The sequence below is a fragment of the Kogia breviceps genome, chromosome 5, assembly GCF_026419965.1.
Source record: "Kogia breviceps isolate mKogBre1 chromosome 5, mKogBre1 haplotype 1, whole genome shotgun sequence".
NCBI classification, from domain to species: Eukaryota; Metazoa; Chordata; class Mammalia; order Artiodactyla; family Physeteridae; genus Kogia; species Kogia breviceps.
Window position 1 is genome coordinate 141,709,460 of NC_081314.1, and position 18,663 is coordinate 141,728,122.

At 39.6% G+C, this 18,663-nt stretch overlaps 1 protein-coding gene across 20 annotated transcripts in view; it reads left to right on the forward strand.

The window, feature by feature from the left end:
• Positions 1–18,663, forward strand: part of TTC3 (tetratricopeptide repeat domain 3) — a 154,854-nt gene that overhangs the window by 70,179 nt on the left and 66,012 nt on the right. For all 20 annotated transcript variants that reach the window (XM_067035090.1, XM_067035091.1, XM_067035094.1 and 17 more), the window contains 9 exons: positions 1,507–1,619; positions 4,692–4,812; positions 7,300–7,422; positions 8,174–8,275; positions 9,919–10,011; positions 10,672–10,736; positions 11,720–11,856; positions 13,410–13,736; positions 15,841–16,092. In XM_067035090.1, the coding sequence (XP_066891191.1) occupies positions 1,507–1,619; positions 4,692–4,812; positions 7,300–7,422; positions 8,174–8,275; positions 9,919–10,011; positions 10,672–10,736; positions 11,720–11,856; positions 13,410–13,736; positions 15,841–16,092 (1,333 nt within the window). The remainder of the gene's footprint in view (positions 1–1,506; positions 1,620–4,691; positions 4,813–7,299; positions 7,423–8,173; positions 8,276–9,918; positions 10,012–10,671; positions 10,737–11,719; positions 11,857–13,409; positions 13,737–15,840; positions 16,093–18,663) is intronic.

The following is an 18,663-nucleotide window of genomic DNA, read 5'->3' on the forward strand; positions in this document are numbered from 1 at the left end:
ATATGCTTTCTACCAACTTGGGCCCCCAAGCTTCCTAGGCTAGATGAGGCTTAACCCTAATGCTCCCTAATAAGGATCAGGTTGTTTTATGTTCCACTCTCTGAGTGGTCCACGGAGCCTGAGGTTCATTTTCCTTGTGACATGCTGTTGGTCTTTTTAAAAAAAATTTATTTATTTGTTTATATTTTTGGCTGTATTGGGTCTTTGTTGCCACGTGCGGGCTTTCTCTAGTTGCAGCGAGCAGGGGCTGCTCTTCGTTGCGGTGCATGGGCTTCTCATTGTCGTGGCTTATCTTGTTGCAGAGCACGGGCTCTAGGTGCACGGGCTTCAGTAGTTGTGGCACATGGGCTCAGTAGTTGTGGCTCGCGGTCTCTAGAGCGCAGGTTCAGTAGTTGTGGTGTACGGGCTTAGTTGCTCCGTGGCATGTGGGATCTTCCCGGACCAGGGATCGAACCCGTGTCCCCTGTATTGGCAGGCGGATTCTTAGCCACTGACCACCAGGGAAGCCCCTTTCTTGTTCTTGATGTGACAGATGAGTGTCTTTCATTGGGGAATCTCTAACTCTATTTTCTAGTAGATTGTTGGAGACAGGACTGTATGATCTCCATTCTTCTGTTCTTGGCAGAGTAACAATAAGCTTCTTACCATGTTTTGCCTTACCGGAACTGAAGAAATAGTTTATTACATTTTTAACTTACCTTTGATTAAAAAAGAAAAACTAAATAGGTATGATAGAACTTGGACATTTAAGAGAACTTCATCATTCAGAGTGCCCCCAGAAGGAAGTCGTATTCACTCCAGAAGAGCCCTTGCTGAAACATACTTGGCCTATGCCTCCTTCAGAGCTGGCCTCGGAGCTTCCTGTTAACTCCATCTTGTGTGACATTTCCTTTTTCACCCACAGTGGAGTGGCCGGCATTGCTTTGAGCTGAGTGTCTTTTAGAGTTTTTCCAAAACAATATTCATTCAAAGCCCAGAGGCTTCCACTTTTGAGAATATTCAAAAGAATGTACTCTGAGCTCTGTAATGTTTACTGAAGAGCTGTTGTTAAGACAGAGCATTTGTCTGTTTTATGTCACAAAACACTGTGGCAACATCATTGGAATGCCTGTGATCCCAAGGGGGCAGCACTTAACTGGGATACATGTTACGGCGGGTTTGCATCCCGATCAGTCTCTTTTACCCTGAATTCGCACCTTTTAGGGTTAGCCTCACACACTGGGACCCCTGTGTGTTAGTAAATGCTCATTTGGTTGGTTGTCTGATTTCAGTGCCAGCTTTTCATTCTGGAGCTGGATCAGTTTGGTTGTGTCTCTTGAGTATCCGTATGGTCAAAATTTATGTAATTGTTAAGAAAATGAAGTGCAGAATGTATAATTTTGCCATAGAAATTTTAAGATGTATGGTTGTTTTTAATATTACACAAAAGGAATCAACTTTCAGGTAAAATCGGTTCCAGTATTTCCCTTTTTGTGTCAGTGATCAGTGTTCTCATTGCTATTGAAGGAATTATCTGAAGCTGAAAACCAGTTTAAGAGGATGATTGAACACTACCCCAATGAGGGACTTGATTGCTTGGCCTACTGTGGAATTGGAAAAGTGTATTTGAAAAAAAACAGGTTAGTAGAAACCACACTACTTTATGCTCTAGGCTGCTTACTCATTTCAGATCTAATGTGGTGATGATCCTTTTTCTGGAGTTATTTTGGTATCTTCTCTGTGGCACACTATGATAATTGCGTCTACTTTGAGGACTGGCATTTGAATATTAATTATTAAAGTAAGGTAAATCACTTCAGTTCCCACTGCTTTCTAATTTTGAATGTAGTAGGAAAATCAATAATAGAGTAATTTGGACTTCCCTGGTGGCACAGTGGTTAAGAATCTGCCTGCCAATGCAGGGGACATGGGTTTGATCCCTGGTCCAGGAAGATCCCACATGCCGTGGAGCAGCTAAGCACGTGCGCCACAACTACTGAGGCCTGTGCACCTAGAGCCCGTGCTCCGCAACAAGAGAAGCCACCACAATGAGAAGCCCGTGTGCTACAGCGAAGAGCAGCCCCCGCTCGCCGCAACTAGAGAAAGCCCGTGCGCAGCAGTGTTGACTCAAGCAGCCAGAAATAAATAAATAAAAAATAAAAATAATCGAGTAATTTGACACAAAGGATTTTATATTTTATCTTTTAGTATATGTCATTTATAAATGGTTACTGAATTGGTATAAATTAATGCTTTACAAGTGTGATTATATAAATTTTTGGTTAAATGCCTATTTCCCCCAAAAAATTTGTATGAGGATTTTAAAAAAATATATATTATTTATTTATTTATTTATTGGTTTTGTCGGGTCTTCACTGCTGTGTGTGGGCTTTCTCTAGTTGTGGGGAGCAGGTGCTACTCTTCGTTGTGGTGTGTGGGCTTCTCAGAGCGCAGTCTCAGTAGTTGTGGCACACGGGCTTAGTTGTTCCGCAGCATGTAGCATCCTCTGGGACCAGGGCTCAAACCTGTGTCCCCTGCATTGGCAGGCGGGTTCTTAACCTGCGCCACCGGGGAAGTCCCTAATACGAAATATATGTGTGTTCAAGGACATTATGAGTTAGAAACAGAAATCTCTCCTCTGAAGCTATATTTGAAGTACAGCCAATATAGTGGTAGGTATGTTAGATTACTTTTATAAAGAAATAATTGTTGGGCTTCCCTGGTGGTGCAGTGGTTGAGAATCCGCCTGCCAGTGCAGGGGACACGGGATCGAGCCCTGGTCTGGGAAGATCCCACATGCTGCGGAGCAACTAAGCCTGTGTGCCACTACTACTGAGCCTGTGCTCTGGAGCCCACGAGCCACAACTACTGAGCCTGCATGCTGCAACTGCTGAAGCCCGCTTGCCTAGAGCCTGTGCTCTGCAACAGGAGAAGCCACCACAATGAGAAGCCTTCCCACCACAACGAAGAGTAGCCCCTGCTCGCCGCAATTAGAGAAAGCTCGTGAGCAGCAACAAAGCCCCAACACAGCCAAAAATAAATAAATGAAATAGATACATTTATTTTTTTTAAAAAAAGAAATAATTGTTGACTGATTGAATATCTTTCATAACTTTTAATTATCCTTAAATTTTCATCTAACTGTTTAGAGGAAGTTTTATCAGACCATTGGTATTCTTGGGAACCCAATCTTAGGGGGTGCCTAGAACCTTCTTTAAAGATCTTTAAAGATTAAAGAAAGTTCTTTTACTTCCTGAAGCTACTGTCTGACCAGTTCAACTCTTTTAAGAATCGGGGGGGTTTCCCTGGTGGCACAGTGGTTGAGAATCCGCCTGCCGATGCAGGGGACGCGGGTTCGTGCCCCGGTCCGGGAGGATCCCACGTGCCGCAGAGTGGCTGGGCCCGTGAGCCGTGGCTGCTGGGCCTGTGCATCCGGAGCCTGTGCTCCGCGACGGGAGAGGCCACGGCAGTGAGAGGCCCGCGTACCACAAAAAAAAAAAAAAAAAAAAAAAAAAAAACCCAAAAAAGAATCAGGGGTAGTGAGGATTTAGCACACCTCTATGGTAATAAATGAAATTAATTCCAACTTAGCATAAGTTGTTAGGGACATACCTGTTTAATGCAGTGGCCACATGCAGATATTCACAAGATCTGGGAACGTAACATAAATGTGTAGCATCATGGAGGTTGTAGTAAATGAAGACGTGTTTGCCATTTTGAAAGGCATTTAAATTTTTTAAAAATTTATTTTATTGAAGTATAGTTGATTTACAGTGTTGTGGAAAGCCATTTAACTTTTAATTTCACAATAATAAGGTTTGTGTTTCAGTGTCCAGTAAGCTGGTTTTTTTGCTGTTGAAATGTGCAGTGTCTGGTTGAAAGTCCTGCTGTTTATAATTGTCTTATGGTGGATGCTGGTCTAGCTTTTCTGCAGGTGAAGTTTTCTGTACCCAAAGGCAAAAATGAGTTCTTCAATTGGGAAATCATTTCAAGATTGGAGAAAGCAGAGAACCCTCTATTCTCTAGTCTGAAGAGAAGAGTAAAGACTGGGATAACGTTATGATCCAGTGTTCTTGTATATTCTTTTGTTGAATGGACTGTGGGAATCTATTGAGATTAATTTTTAAACCATAAATTGGAACTGAAAGATTTCATATTTATAGTTAAAATAGTTTACAAATACATTTGTTAAAATAATTCACTGCTTTATAGTTGAAGATGTCCAGAATATACGATTTTTAAAAAAATTTTTCAGCAAAGTGGTTTTACTATAGATGTTCTAAATGAATCAAGTTAAAAATATTTCCCTATTTATGATTAATTAGTTGAAGTGGAGCTTTGCTGTTTGTTGCTCTATAAGAATCTAATTAGATTAGTAAATGAAATAAAAATGGAACAACCATAATTTATTCAGTTTTCTGTTTTAATTGTTGAAAACTTTAAAAAAAATTTACAACTTTAAAAGGACTAGTGTGCACCTGCCATAATAAAGCCAGTGTCCAGGTAGTTAGTGTTTAATTTATATTACCTTTGTAGCAAACAGTGATAATGTCTTGGTTTTTTTAAAGAACATATGGGTTACATTGAATATTTCTGTGTAGTGATTTGTCAAATGTACTCTTACCTAGTAAGCTTGAAATCTCTGTGCCTTGTTGTGGGGAATGAAAATTCATGTTACATCTTTAATACCTTCTTCATAATTATGACTTTAGGTTTCTAGAAGCTCTTAATCATTTCGAGAAAGCAAGAACCTTGATCTGTCGTCTTCCTGGAGTGTTAACTTGGCCCACAAGTAATGTGGTTATTGAAGAGACTCAGCCAGGGAAAATAAAGGTAACCGTTTATTTCTCTAGAGAGCATCTTACTAACCATAAAAGCTCATCTGCGCTTCTGTGCTCTGACTGAGGTATCAGAAGACAGGAGTACTCTGTCCTTAGCTCCTCCACACGCGTTTCCCCTTGGAAGACTGGTGAGAATCACCGTTTATTGAATGTTTCCTGTGTGGCAGTCATATACCTTCCATTTATCATTACCTTTAACCCTTACAGCAACCCTATGTGATGAGCACTATGATTATTCCCATTTTACAGATGAGGAAGATTACATTTGGAGAGGTTAGGTGTTGAGCTCAAGGTTAAACAGCTAGGAAATGGTAGAGCTGGGACCTGAATCCAGGCATTCTGACCAGAATGTGCACGGTTAAGCAGCATGGTGTACTGGTTGTACTTAGAGAAGGTATAGCATTGTTTTTTCATTATGGTTATTAACGGTACTTGAAGACTCTGAAAATACAAATTTAGTCTCATATCTAGAAGCGTAGGATGCTTTGCCAGTTCTGGAAAGACTAAAGTATGTGAATTGACTAGGATAGGCCTTTACTTGTGATGAACCCTGGTATTTACTCAGAACTTGCCTTTGGCTGAAGCTTTTAAAAGCACAGGAATCAACTCTTACAACTCAGTAATAAAAAGACACTCTAATTAAAAGTAGCCAAAAGATCTGAATAGGCATATCTGCTAACAAGTTGTATAAATAGACAATAAGCATGTAAAATGTGTTCAACAGTTAGCCATCAGAGAAATGCAAATTAAAATGAGATACTACTTCATACTCACTAGGGTGGCTGTAATCAAGAAGGCAGACAATAACAAGTGTTAGCAAGGATCTGGAGAAATCAGAACGTCCATACATTGCGGTAAAGTGTAAAATGATGAAGCTGCTTTGGAAAACAGTCTGGCAGTTCCTCATAGGTTAAAGATAGAGTTACCATATGACCTAGCAGTTTTACTCCTAGGTATGTACAGAGACAGGAAAACATATGTTCTCACAAAAACTTGTACATGAATGTTCATAGCAGTATTGTTCACAATAGTCAAAAAGTGGAAACAGCTCAAAGTGTCCGTCAGCTGATGAATGGTTAAATAAAATGTGGTATATCCATATAATTGAAAATGAGTGACAGAAACCAGACACGAGGGCTTCCCTGGCGGCGCAGTGGTTGGGAGTCCGCCTGCTGATGCGGGGGACGCGGGTTCATTCCCCGGTCCGGGAGGATCCCACATGCGGCGGAGCGGCTGGGCCCGTGAGCCATGGTCGCTGAGCCTGTGCTCCGCAATGGGAGAGGCCAAGGCAGTGAGAGGCCCACGTACCACCAAAAAAAAAAAAAAAGAAAGAAACCAGACACGAAAGGCCACATACTGTATGTTTCTGTTTATCTGAAATCTCCAGAATAGGAAAATCTATATGTGAGGACAGATAGTAGATTAGTGGGCTAGGGGATTGAGGAAGGTTGGGGAGGGATTGCTAATGGGTATGGGGTTTCTTGTTACATGGTGAAATGTTCTAATTTTAGGTTATCGTGATGGTTTTACAACTCTGAATATGCTAAAAAACCACTGAACTATACACTTTAAATGTGTAAATTGTATGGTATATGAATTATATCTCAACAAAGCTGGTATAAAAAATAAAACTAAACATAGGGATTGTTGGATTTTCCTCTCTTTTTTTTTTTTGGTTTTTTTTTTGTTGTTGTTGTTTGTTATTGCGGTACGCGGGCCTCTCAGTGCTGTGGCCTCTCCCGTTGCGGAGCACAGGCTCCGGACACACAGGCTCAGCGGCCATGGCTCATGGGCCCAGCCGCTCCGCGGCATGTGGGATCTTCCCGGACCGGGGCACGAACCCGTGTCCCCTGCATCGGCAGACGGATTTTCAATCACTGTGCCACCAGGGAAGCCCGGATTTTCCTCTCTTTATACTGGATTGGAGTGGAGGCACAGGAACTACTGATAAAGAACAGCCAGCACTGGAAGTGTGGCATGAGTCTTGGGGACTTCAGTGGCAGTGGTGTAATTCTCCAGGTGAACAGGCACAGGTGGCAGGGGTTCAGGGAGGTAGATGGATGGCAGTGGTGGGGTCCTAGGTGAAATGACATTGGGAAGGAGGAGAACAGTAGAGCCCTAAGGGTTATTCTGCCTCATTTGACTCCCTGTGAATGCTTAAAGGAGATTTCTAAGAGGTATGTAGTGTAAAATGAGGTCTGATGATTATATAACACAGGATAAGATTTTGATTCAGAGTCTGAAATTCTGAAAATTTTTTGCCTAGCCCTTTTTTCCCATCTTTGTCTCTTGGCATGTCTCTGTATCAGCCTCTCTCTAGAAGGAAAAACTTTAAAAGTTGTATGTAGTTCTTGGCTAAAAGGCATTTGGTCCTTTCTATGCTGAAAATATTTTGATGGCAAGAGGTTATTGAAATCACAAACATTTTATTGTTGAATTAGTGTTGTAGTAGTATCATTTTTGTTTATTTTTGTTTTAGATGCTGTTAGAGAAATTTATTGAAGAATGCAGGTTCCCTCCAGTGCCGGATGCCATTTGTTGCTATCAGAAGTGCCGTGGATATTCCAAAATCCAGATATACATAACTGATCCAGACTTTAAGGTACTAATGAGTGTGTACTAGGTCGTTAACTTGCTGAATTGTGCCTTAAAATGGATTCAGAACAAATTCTGTAATTGGAGACACTTGAGTGCTGTGACTTGTCAGCAGTTTTATGTCCTCTTGTCCTCCCCATCCCCTGGACTTAAGTCTGCATCATCTCACATGGGGGCCCAGAGCCACTGAAATAAACACCGAAGGCAGGGATGGTGACCTGAGAAGGCAGGTTAGCTGATTCCATTTCCCCTTTCTAGCCTCTTTTTAGGAGCCCAGGGAACAAAGTGAGGTTAGTACCCCTGATTTGTTGCAATTCCAATTTCTTGTAAAATTTGAGTCCAAGAATCTGAAGGCTATTCTGATCATTGAATTAACTCCTAGAGACCTAAGTCTGAGACCAAGTCTGGCAATGAATTGAGTGAGTAAGACCCTGGGCTTTAGCTTATGCAGGTAGAAGCTGCTTGCTCTCCCTGGTTAGTAGATGAGATGAAATAAAGTTGATAAAACATTTGATATTATAAAGGATAACGCAGCTGTAAATTATGGAAATGAATATGTCGGTTAAGCTCAGTATTTCCAGCACTAGGCAGTCGGGGGCATGGAAGTATTACACTCCCCCAGGAGGAAATGTGACATCTGGTTATGTCTGCCGGGTAAGTGCAGACAGCTCTCTATCTTAATGTGTGTTGTGAGTGAGAGAGAGAGAGTGTGTGTAGACATCTTGCAAAAGTGAGTTAAAAATTGTTTTAAACCCTAGGGTTTTATACGAATCAGCTGTTGCCAGTACTGTAAAGTAGAATTCCACATGAACTGTTGGAAGAAGTTAAAAACAACAACCTTTAATGATAAAATTGACAAGGTAAGGCTAACAGGATTGTCTGCATTTTTCAGTATGCTTATTGTACGTTGATTTTTTTCCCCTAAGAATCTTTAGGAAAAGTCTTCAGAGGGTATGAATTCCTCCCTGTGCATGAGACATAATTAGAAAGTATTAAATTAAAAATTTAATGATAAAGCTAGAAAATCAGTTTTTGTTTTTTAACGTATTTTTTATTTATTTTATTTTTGGCTGCATCAGGTCTTCGTTGCTGCACGCGGGCTTTTCTCTAGTTGCGGCGAGTGGAGGCTACTCTTCGTTGTGGTGCGCGGGCTTCTCACTGCAGTGGCTTCTCTTGTTGCGGAGCACAGGCTCTAGGCGTGCGGGCTTCAGAGCACAGGCTCTTGGGCTCTAGAGCGCAGGCTCAGTAGTTGTGGCACACGAGCTTAGTTGCTCTGCGGCATATGGGATCTTCCCAGACCAGGGCTCAAACCCATGTCCCCTGCGTTGGCAAGTGGATTCTTAACCACTGCACCACCAGGGAAGCCCAGTTTTTGTTTTTATTTTATACGAGTATAAAGGCAGTAACTATAGAGGCTTTTAATAAATTGTTGAACCCCTTTTACATTGGAAATATGATCAAAAATAAAAGTTTAAATGTCTGATTTTAATGTTATGATGTAGAATTGGGGCTTCAAATTTTATATTTTCTAAATAATTTGTACTAAGAAATCAACTTAAATTTTGTACTGCCACATCTAATTGGGGTTTTCTCTTAATTAACAAGATAATGATGTGTTAATTACCATTAGCCAGGTATACTTTGAGAGCAGTCACAGCTTAATAATCTTGTTTGCATTGATAGAATTTGTTTCTGATCCATATAAGCTATGGACTTAAAAAAGAAAACCTTTTTCTACGCTGCTTAGCCTCATGTAAACCTCTATCCTTATTGAGGAAAAAAAATAAGGTGGTTGTGCTAGGTGAACGTTAGCAATAGAATTATTGAAGTTTAGTAGAAATAAATTCTCACGTTTTACACATTTTCATGTAGTTAACTAGAGGTGTAATGATGTGACCAAATAACTGCTGCCGTTGAGTCACTTCTGCTATGTTTTTGTCCTACCTTAATTGAGCTTCTCTAGCTGTGCCCTCGCCCTTAGTGGTCTTACCATTCCCACGGGTTGAAATACCCTCTGTAAATTCGCTTTCACTAGGATGTATTGAAGTAACTCAAATACCTTATGACTTACAGTAAGAAAGCCTCGTTCCTGGCTTGCGTCACTTGTCCTGAAGTTCTGCATTCGTTGTCCAGGGTTGGGCTGTGGCAGCTCCAGTCTGTGTGGCTGTGTTCTTTGTTTCTGAATTGAGGCTGAGGAGTGACTGGAACATGTTCTTATGGCCAAGGGAAAAGAGCAATGGCCAATCCATTCAGTGTTTCTTAAAGCTTTTGCATGGATGTAGCGTACATCATGTCAGCTCACCTTACGCAAATGAAGCAAGTCCCTTGGTCACCCCTACAGCTGGGGGCTCCGGAATTCAGATGGTGAAGAGCAGGGACTTGACGGCGCATCCCTGAAGGAGGTTTTAGATCACATTTTGACTGTTCCTGAGGGTGAAAATGGTATACATGTATAGCTTTATGCTGAAATGGAGCACTTTTTTTTTTTTTTCTAACCAAATAGGATTTTCTGCAAGGAATTTGTCTTACTCCTGACTGTGAAGGAATCATTTCAAAGATTATCATCTTCAGCAGCGGTGGTCAAGTTAAATGTGAAGTAAGTATTTAATAAAGGGGAAATCTCTTAAATTAATAAACAAAACGCTGATACCTTTTAAAATATTTAAATTTGTGCAAGTTGTACTATTTGGATCTTGTGTTTTCCGGGAAAGAAACAGTTACTTAATATAAGAAATTAAAGTAATAGGATGTGAGAATGCTTCTTTGCATTGAAGCATTCTCATATTCTTTTATCTCCTAAAAGGAGGAGGAAATCTTTTACATTTTAGTTTTACTGTTTTTACTCTTTTTAATAACCTTATTTTGTGAATTCCCTGTAAACGTTTGGGTGTTGGCGAGGTGGGGGATCTTAGGGAGGGCGGAGAGTGTCTGAGGGATGGATTACCTTTAGCCTCACTGTATGGGAGTTGGCAAGGAGTGGGTGGTTGTAATGACATCTGTAGTTTATTTGATCTTCTGCTTTTACTCTTAATTTTTTTTTAAGCTTCCTAAATTGTGTCTACTCTCTTGTTCCTCTTTTCAGTAAATTGTTTTGCTAAAGCTTTCTGGGCTTTTGTTTGGGTCAGGACATCATCACTGTTCCCTGTCAAATTGAACATTGACTGTGTGTGCTTCTGAAACACTTGTTACTTGTGGTTTTGTGCTTTATGTTATGGGAGCATGAGACAAATTTTGGATGTGTCTGTTTTATTTAAAGTTTGAACACAAAGTCATTAAAGAAAAGGTTCCTCCAAGACCTATTCTGAAACAGAAATGTTCTAGGTAAGATTTTTAATAATCAGTAGCTTAATAATGTCTATTAGAATATAATTCTGTTAAATGCAGATTTCTAAATTATGCTGTTTTTAAAATTGGCTCTGCACACGTATCCAGATAAGTGGTTCTTAAGTGAATTTTATGGATATTTATAACTTTCAAGGGAACTAGCCTAGAATGGTTAAATGCTAAAAACTTGAATAAGAAGCATTATTTTGTGGTTGACTTTATAAGTAAAATTATGAAATTGAACTATGAAATGACATGTTTAATAGATTTGGCATTTGGATAAAAATTATATACTTAGCTCTCAGTTGTTGAAACTTTAATTCCAAAAGCATCTTTCCTTTTACTCTCTTCAGCAAACATTTTGAACCAATGACTGTTTCTCACCCTGAAATACTCAGTGAGCTGTCAAAATTATTCACTTCTGTATCTTCTTGTTCAGATCAAATAATTCCAATCCTTTTTTCTTTTCTTTTTGGTCCTGCTGCTTGCTTTCCATTTTAAGAAGTGACTTTTTTCATCATTGGTGACCAGGAAAGAGCAGAAGAAAAGATGAACAGAATTATTTGTTGAGGAGAACTTGTAACCATATTGACCAGATTCTGGTGTTATGGGCCATTATTGGGTTGTGAAAATAATATTTTACTGTGGAAATGAGTATTTACATATATTACCTTGCAGAGTCATTTTTACTATTCCGGTTTACCCTAAGCAGTAACTCATATACATGGAAATAACATCTGCATGATCTGTACATGCCATCCTTAATTAGAAGTCACTCAGTCATTGAGGTTCTTGTTTTCATAAAACAAGTACACGTTTTGAGTGAACTGACCACGTCTCAAAAGTTTTTGATGTTGAACAGAAGATTTAGGCCAAGTTTTAACTAAAAAAGGAAACTTCTGACTTACACTAGGCAAAGGAAAATAGTTAATTAAGTTTATAACAAAGGTGAGTTATGACTAATTGTAAATACTTATCAGCCTAGAGAAGTTAAGGCTGAAAGAAGACAAAAAATTGAAGCGGAAGATCCAAAAAAAGGAAGCAAAAAAATTAGCACAAGAAAGATTGGAAGAGGACTTAAGGGAAAGTAATCCACCTAAAATTGAAGAGCAGAAAGGTATGCTGGGAGTCCAAGCCATGATAAGAATAATATATTCTTGCTTAAAAGTATAAATATAAATATTCATCTTGTTGGGCCTTATGTTAATTGTTATTGAATTGAAATTTAGGTTTCTGTTGGCATTTTGATTTTATCACCATCTTCTGATTACACTGAGGTGGGGAGGGGGTTGGTGTAAGGAACATTGAATTTAGAAGCAATATACAGGGATTGAAAACGCTACCCTGCCACTAACTCAGGGCAAGCTGACACTCTGTCCATTTCCTTATCTCCGAAGTGCATGTGAGAATAATATCTGAAATTCCTATTGTATGTTTGACAGTGCTTTGTAAACCCTGCTACACAGACTTAAGTTCTGAAACGTTGAACTGTAAGTTAGCCACTGATTATCTGAAATAGGCTGAGTTCAAGTAAAGAAGCAGTTCGTACTAGGTGCCCGAGAGATTACCTCGTCCAGCCTGCTTCTGTTTTACACCTGTCTTGTCAGCATTCCCTGATCAACATGGCAGCGGTCGCAGTAATTTATTGTTTCTGTGGACATATTTACTTTCAGGTTTTGGGGGTGTTTTTCTTGAGTTTTTTTTTTAATTTTAATTGAGGTATAGTTTCAGGTGTACAACATAATGATTTGAAATTTGTATATATTGCAAAATGATTACCACAGTAAGTCCAATTAACATCCATCACCATACACAGTTACAGAATTTTTTTTTTTCATGAGAACTTTCAAGATCTACATGCAAATACGCAAAACAGTATTATTAACTATAGTCACCATACTGTACGTTATAGCCCCAGGTGTGCTTTCTGTTTTGAGTTGAAGTACGTTGTTCTCATATTCTACTATGATGGCTGTTCCCAAAATGAAATACTCTTGCTCAAGAGTCTTTATTTTTCATCTAGTATTCCATTAGTGTTTCACAAGTCAATCACAATTATTTTTCCTACCGAAAAAATTTTTAGTGAACATTATTTACTTATTTTATATATATATATTTGTATTTAGTTTATTGACTTAGCTTCAAGAGGCTAAATGGCCATTTTTAGGGGGAAATGCCTGAGTGGAAAGATGAACTTCTGAGATATTTTCCAGCTTTTGGAATCAGTGACTCCACAGGCCTATGATTTAGGATTCAACAATAAGATGAATAACATACAGTAACTACCAAATGTTAATTGTATTTATACCTGAAGAAATGATCCCTTCAACTCCAGGAAAAAACCCTTTGCATTCATGCATGAAACATATTTACTGAATATAAAGTTTGGGTAGTTGATGAGGCTCAGTTAGGATCTTTACATGAGTGGTACAAGTGAAGGAAATAAGGTACTTGATATGTTCGATTTAATGTGAACTTTTATAGCTTTTAAAGGTGTTAAATATTTTACTTATATTCCTAATTTAAAATTTCTTAGGCTATTTAAAACAACATAAAGAATACATCTGAGTCATGTTTATATTGCTATGTAATGTTAATTTTTTCTGAGTTTATATTTTTGCAAATTGGTCCTCTTTCTCCTTTTTACTGACCGCTGTTATTTATCCGTAGAAACTGTAGACAGTGTTCAGAGTTGCCAGTTCCTTGATGACAGAATTCTGCAGTGCATAAAGCAGTATGCTGACAAGATTAAGTCTGGGATACTGAATACTTCCAAGCTTCTCAAAGAGTTGCTTTCTTGGAAGGTTTTAACCACAGAAGACTACACAACCTGTTTTTCTAGCAGAAATTTTCTGAATGAAGCAGTGGACTATGTCATCTGTCATTTGGTTCAAGAAAAGAATAGAGTAAAGACAAGGGTGTTTCTGCATGTTTTGAGTGAACTTAAAGAAGTGGAACCAAAATTAGCCACATGGATCCAAAAACTTAATAGCTTCGGTACGTCACTTAATTCTAGAGATGGAGTTTCCTAGGAAGGGTAAACGTAGGCCTGTGAATCCTGTTTCATTTTCCTATCATCATTTATGATTTTTTAAAATGTAGAACCACCAATTTGTATGGTTAAAAATGCTATTTCCCCCAACTCACAATTTTTAGGTTACTTTATGGATGGGTTACAATATGCTTTTGTATAAGGTGTAAACACAGGAAAGTTCAATCAGCAAGAAAATCCAGGCCTATGTTATGCAGCACTATTTGTCCTTGTGTAAAGTACGCGTATACTGGGTACAGCCATGGGTAAATAGCACCACCTGGAGTCAAGTGCTGGGGAGTGCCCTCTGGGATCGTGCAGTTCACTAGTCACGTTCCTTAGTGAAGAATTTCCAGGAAAGAGTGAATGGAACTAATTGCTTAGGCTCACCTGAGGCAAATCTGTATCTAAGGATTAAGAGAGAAATACTCTGGGGTTGACCTTCAGTATTGTGAATCACAGGGTCATAAGATTCTGGTACTCTGCCCCGATTTTCCAAATTCGGTTGGGGAAGAACCCCCCAAGCAGGCTCTTTGACCAAAGCCACCTAAGGACTGCAGAAGGCAGCTGCAGAGAGTTGTTGACTAAACTAGATGGTGATCTCTTCTGGTATCACGGCCTTGTTTGTCCTGGTGACCAGGTTGGCTGCTGCCTAGTGCCGTGGATGATTCACTTGGCAGCTGTTGGGTAAAAAGGCTAGTGGGAGCCACAGCAGGGCAGGGCCTTGGAGCAGCGGTCTGTAGAGAGAGCCTGCCTGACCTGCCTAAGAGACATGGAGCTGATAGAGCGCCAGGGCTTCAGAGAAGATATTGATAACATTTCTGTCAGTACAGGCAAAGTAAGATGGCAGCAGACTTGGTGTAGTGGATCACTGAGTGGTGCTGTGTGGAGCACACATCTCCGTGGGTTTCTAGCCCCAGACAGTTTCACCTAAGTGATGACTGCTGTTGGTGTCTACTGACAGTCAGACAAGTAAATTATAAAGTTATGTCTTACTTTAACCTGCTATATTTAACAAGGAGCTTAGTTTAAATGCAGTGGGAGCGGGGGTTAACGTTTCACTACTAGGTGTGATCTGCTCCCTTCCCCTTAACGAGCACATGCTTTGATGTGAGCCATAGATGGAGATGTGAATGTGGTATTTCTTCATTGCTGATTCCCTTGAACCTTGTATGAGTATTTTATGTGATCCCTGATTCTGGTGTTTAAATACACTAATTTTTCATGTAACATGACTTCTGCAAAGCTAACTATTTCATCTGGAAGAAACAGCTGTCCAGGGTAATTTTAACTTGGCAATCTCTGCTTCATTTGCGGACTGAGAACCTGTGGTCCATCCTGTGTTAGAGGCGTGTCAGGAGAGAGAACAGAGCCAATCCTTGCTTTTTGGCGTCTGTGTTAGTAGGTAGCAGGTGTTCACCTTTCAGTAGTGGCGTGTGAGGTTGCAGCCACCCCTTTCTCTGAGTTGGAGAAGCGAGGGATAAAAGCGGGAGTAGTGACCACCTCGCATCTTGTGAGGAGGGTAAGGAGCCATGATATTTTGGGGGATAAGGTGTAGTTCTTGGAGGTGTTGGGTGAAGAGTTTGCCCATTTTCTGTTTTATAGGCACTTGGGAAGTTCTGTATATTATTGATATTTTGTTATTATGGAGTATATGTAGGAAAGCATTGTAAAATCTTGCCAGCTTGTACTGATTGGAATGCAGATCATCACGAAGTAGTGAAAAAGTTATTGTAATATTTTAAAAGGAATTTAATGCCTTTAAAAATGCCTTTAAAAGGCATTTAATTCATTTTATCTCCTAAGTCTGATAAAAATAACCATATTAATAGAAACCTTTGGCCTACCTTGTTCAACTACTAGATAAGAATTATAGTTAACATACTAATGTGAAGTGGTGTTTCTAAAACGCATAATAGCTTGAACAAGTTTGTTCTCAATTATTTGAGTGCTTTCACTGAAAATGTAAGCAAACTATAGTAGAGTTGCTTTCAGAGATGTGAAACTGAATGTGATTTTACAGCAAATAATTTTCCCCTTCTTCTGACTTGGGTTTTGTTTTTATTATAGGCTTAGATGCCACAGGACCTTTTTTTTCTTGTTATGGGGCCGCTCTTAAGGAGCTTGATTTTAGCATCATGACTTTTCTCTGGAATGAGAAATATGGTCATAAACTAGGCTCTATAGAAGGAAAGCAGCTTGATTATTTCTGTGAGCCAGCGTCATTGAAGGAAGCGCGATGTTTAATATGGCTTCTGGAAGAACACAGAGACAAGTTCCCAGCACTGCATAATGCTTTGGATGAATTCTTTGATATAATGGGTATGTGGACCGAGTTTCAGTTTATATCTAATCTTAGAAAAAATCTCCAAAGGATCTAGCTTACTTAAATACTTAACAAAGAAAATAATGAAAATTATTATGGTACAGCTGGCTTATTTGGGGAAATTAGTGTTAAGAATAGTGGTTTTTTTTTTTTAATGTCATAAAACCTTCTTACTCTGTGGAGTTAAGTGTTGTAGAGATATTCAGGTGGATACATTACACTATACACCGTACTATTCTCATCTTAGGTATTTTGACAGTGTCGTGGCCGAGATTGTATGTCAAAGGGATGGAATTTCTTAGGAAATGGCTTGATTTGTAGCATTCAAGAAAACATTGGCCTGCAGAAGTAGGCGATGCTTGCAGAATCTAGAACAGATAGAATATGTATTGTAGTGGGAAGAGCCTAGAGCTGGGAGTCAAGAAAAGTAGGCTGTGGCCCAGCTACTTCCCTAACTCAATTAATTAGAAACTTTCTTTTACTACTGCTTCAAGGCCCTGTGCTAGGTGTTAACAAGGAATTCAGAAATGCTTACGCTAGTCTCTGCCCTCAAGGACCTTATGTTTCAGAAAAGGCAGTAAAATGAATATACAGATAACTGTAATATGGGAGAAGAGAGGACCAGAAAAAGTGCTGAGGGGTTCTCCGCAGGGAAGAGGAAAGCCTTGGTGCAGGGGTAGAGTCCAAGTCCAGCATTGAACATGGAGGTGGAATTTGACAGGTTGACATCCAGAATTAGAGACAGGGTGGAGGGGACTTGAAGGGGCTGCTTAGATATGGCATGGAGTGCAGTTTGGCAGAATAGGATAACTAGTAGTTAATTCTTTAGCGTCTCTTGAATGTTAGTTTCTTCATCATTAAAATGAGGATTTGGAGTCAGTGATCTGTATGATTCTGTTTTGTTCAAAATTTTAATATTCTTAGATTCTAAATTAATTTAAATTTCTTGTCTTTGGTACTGCGTGTATCTCTTAGGATAACACCTCGCCCCTGCCCCCGCACCTTTTCCCTCAGTATCAGAAGTCTGCTTATATATTGTCAGGAGTTAGACTTTCAAATTTTGTGCCATTTGTTTTAAAGGGTACATGAAAAGGTCTGGCCTTGTACAAAAATGTTATGCATTATGAAGTTCAAATGCAGTGTAAGGAACTGAAAAGCTTACTTTTGTTGTGGTTCTCAAATATAGGTGGCTTTATTTTCCTAGGACGTTGCTTCATGACTGGAGGTGACATGCTTCTTGATAGCCTGAATTTATTGCCATCAGTTTGCTGCTGCTGGTAATAAAATGCTGTTCTGGGTCTGAGCGTACAAAACTCAATGCATGTTTGGATCATACAAGATAACTAAAAAGGACACAACCCTCTCATTATGTGTTTTCTCTGATTCTTGTGTTCTATACCTAAAATATACAGTCCATCCAATTGTGACTATTTCTCTGCTTTTAGTCATAGGGTTGGAAGCCACCAGCCAAATGACCAGCCAACAGATTTTCAAGTTCACTACTTGTGCTTCTCACCCTCATCCCAGACATTTTCAATTTTGTCTCCTTTCATTTAAAGGGATGACTGTATTTCTTAAAACTTCAAAATCCACTGATCTTGTAAATAAGGGTACTCAATAATATCACCAATGCCGTGATAATTGGGAGACCCAAACTCTCCTGGATCCTGCATGCGTATTTCCCTGTTGGAATTTCTGTGTAGATGGCCAAGAGACCCATTAAGAGCAATATGGCTTAAGCCACTTGTATCTCTAGAGACCTGTTTTTCCTAGTTATCTCAGATAATAACGTTTTATATATAGTTTTTAAGCAGGAAACTCTGAAATTGGTCTCTACCCTTCCTCTTGCCTGTTACCCGATGTCTAGTTTGTTGCCAATTCAAATAAGCTTTATTTTTGATTAGCTCTTCCCTGTCTACCTCCGCTTCCCTAGGCCAGGATCTTAATAATCTTTCCATGATTGCAGTAGCCTCCAAACTGGTCTCCATGCTTCTGACCCTCCTACTCCAAATCTTTCTCTTATGTTGCTGTTAGTGACTCTTGAAGAACTGATCCTATAAGTATTTTGTTTGGGAAGCACTTGCTTCATTTTGCCTACAAATTGAATTCACATTATCTGTCTGGGTTCATCAGCCCTCTCCCCATCTGCCCTCTGAATATACACCCCACTTCCTACTGTGTCCAAACCTGCATTGTGCTTTCCTTGCTCACATCCCATACCTTTGCTTGTTCATTTCAAGTCTAACTTGTTCAAGTCCCCTCCTCCCCACATCCCTCCCTGACCCCTGACTCAGGCCACTCCCCTTGAAGACTTGATTATTCTATCAGCTTTGTTTCCACTGTATTTGCTGTGGCATTTAGCACACTGAGCTATGGGTGTTTGCCTCTTTGTGTAGCTTGCAGAACATGAGGTTATCGATGGCAGGGACTTCTCTATACATTTCTGTATTCCCTGCACCTAGCATAGAGTTCGGTGCCTAGAAAGCAATCAAATTATGCTGAATTGGATTGAAATTTTGTGGTTCTTTGTAGTTGGTTTTCCAATGAGTTAGCCATTTTGCTCTTGG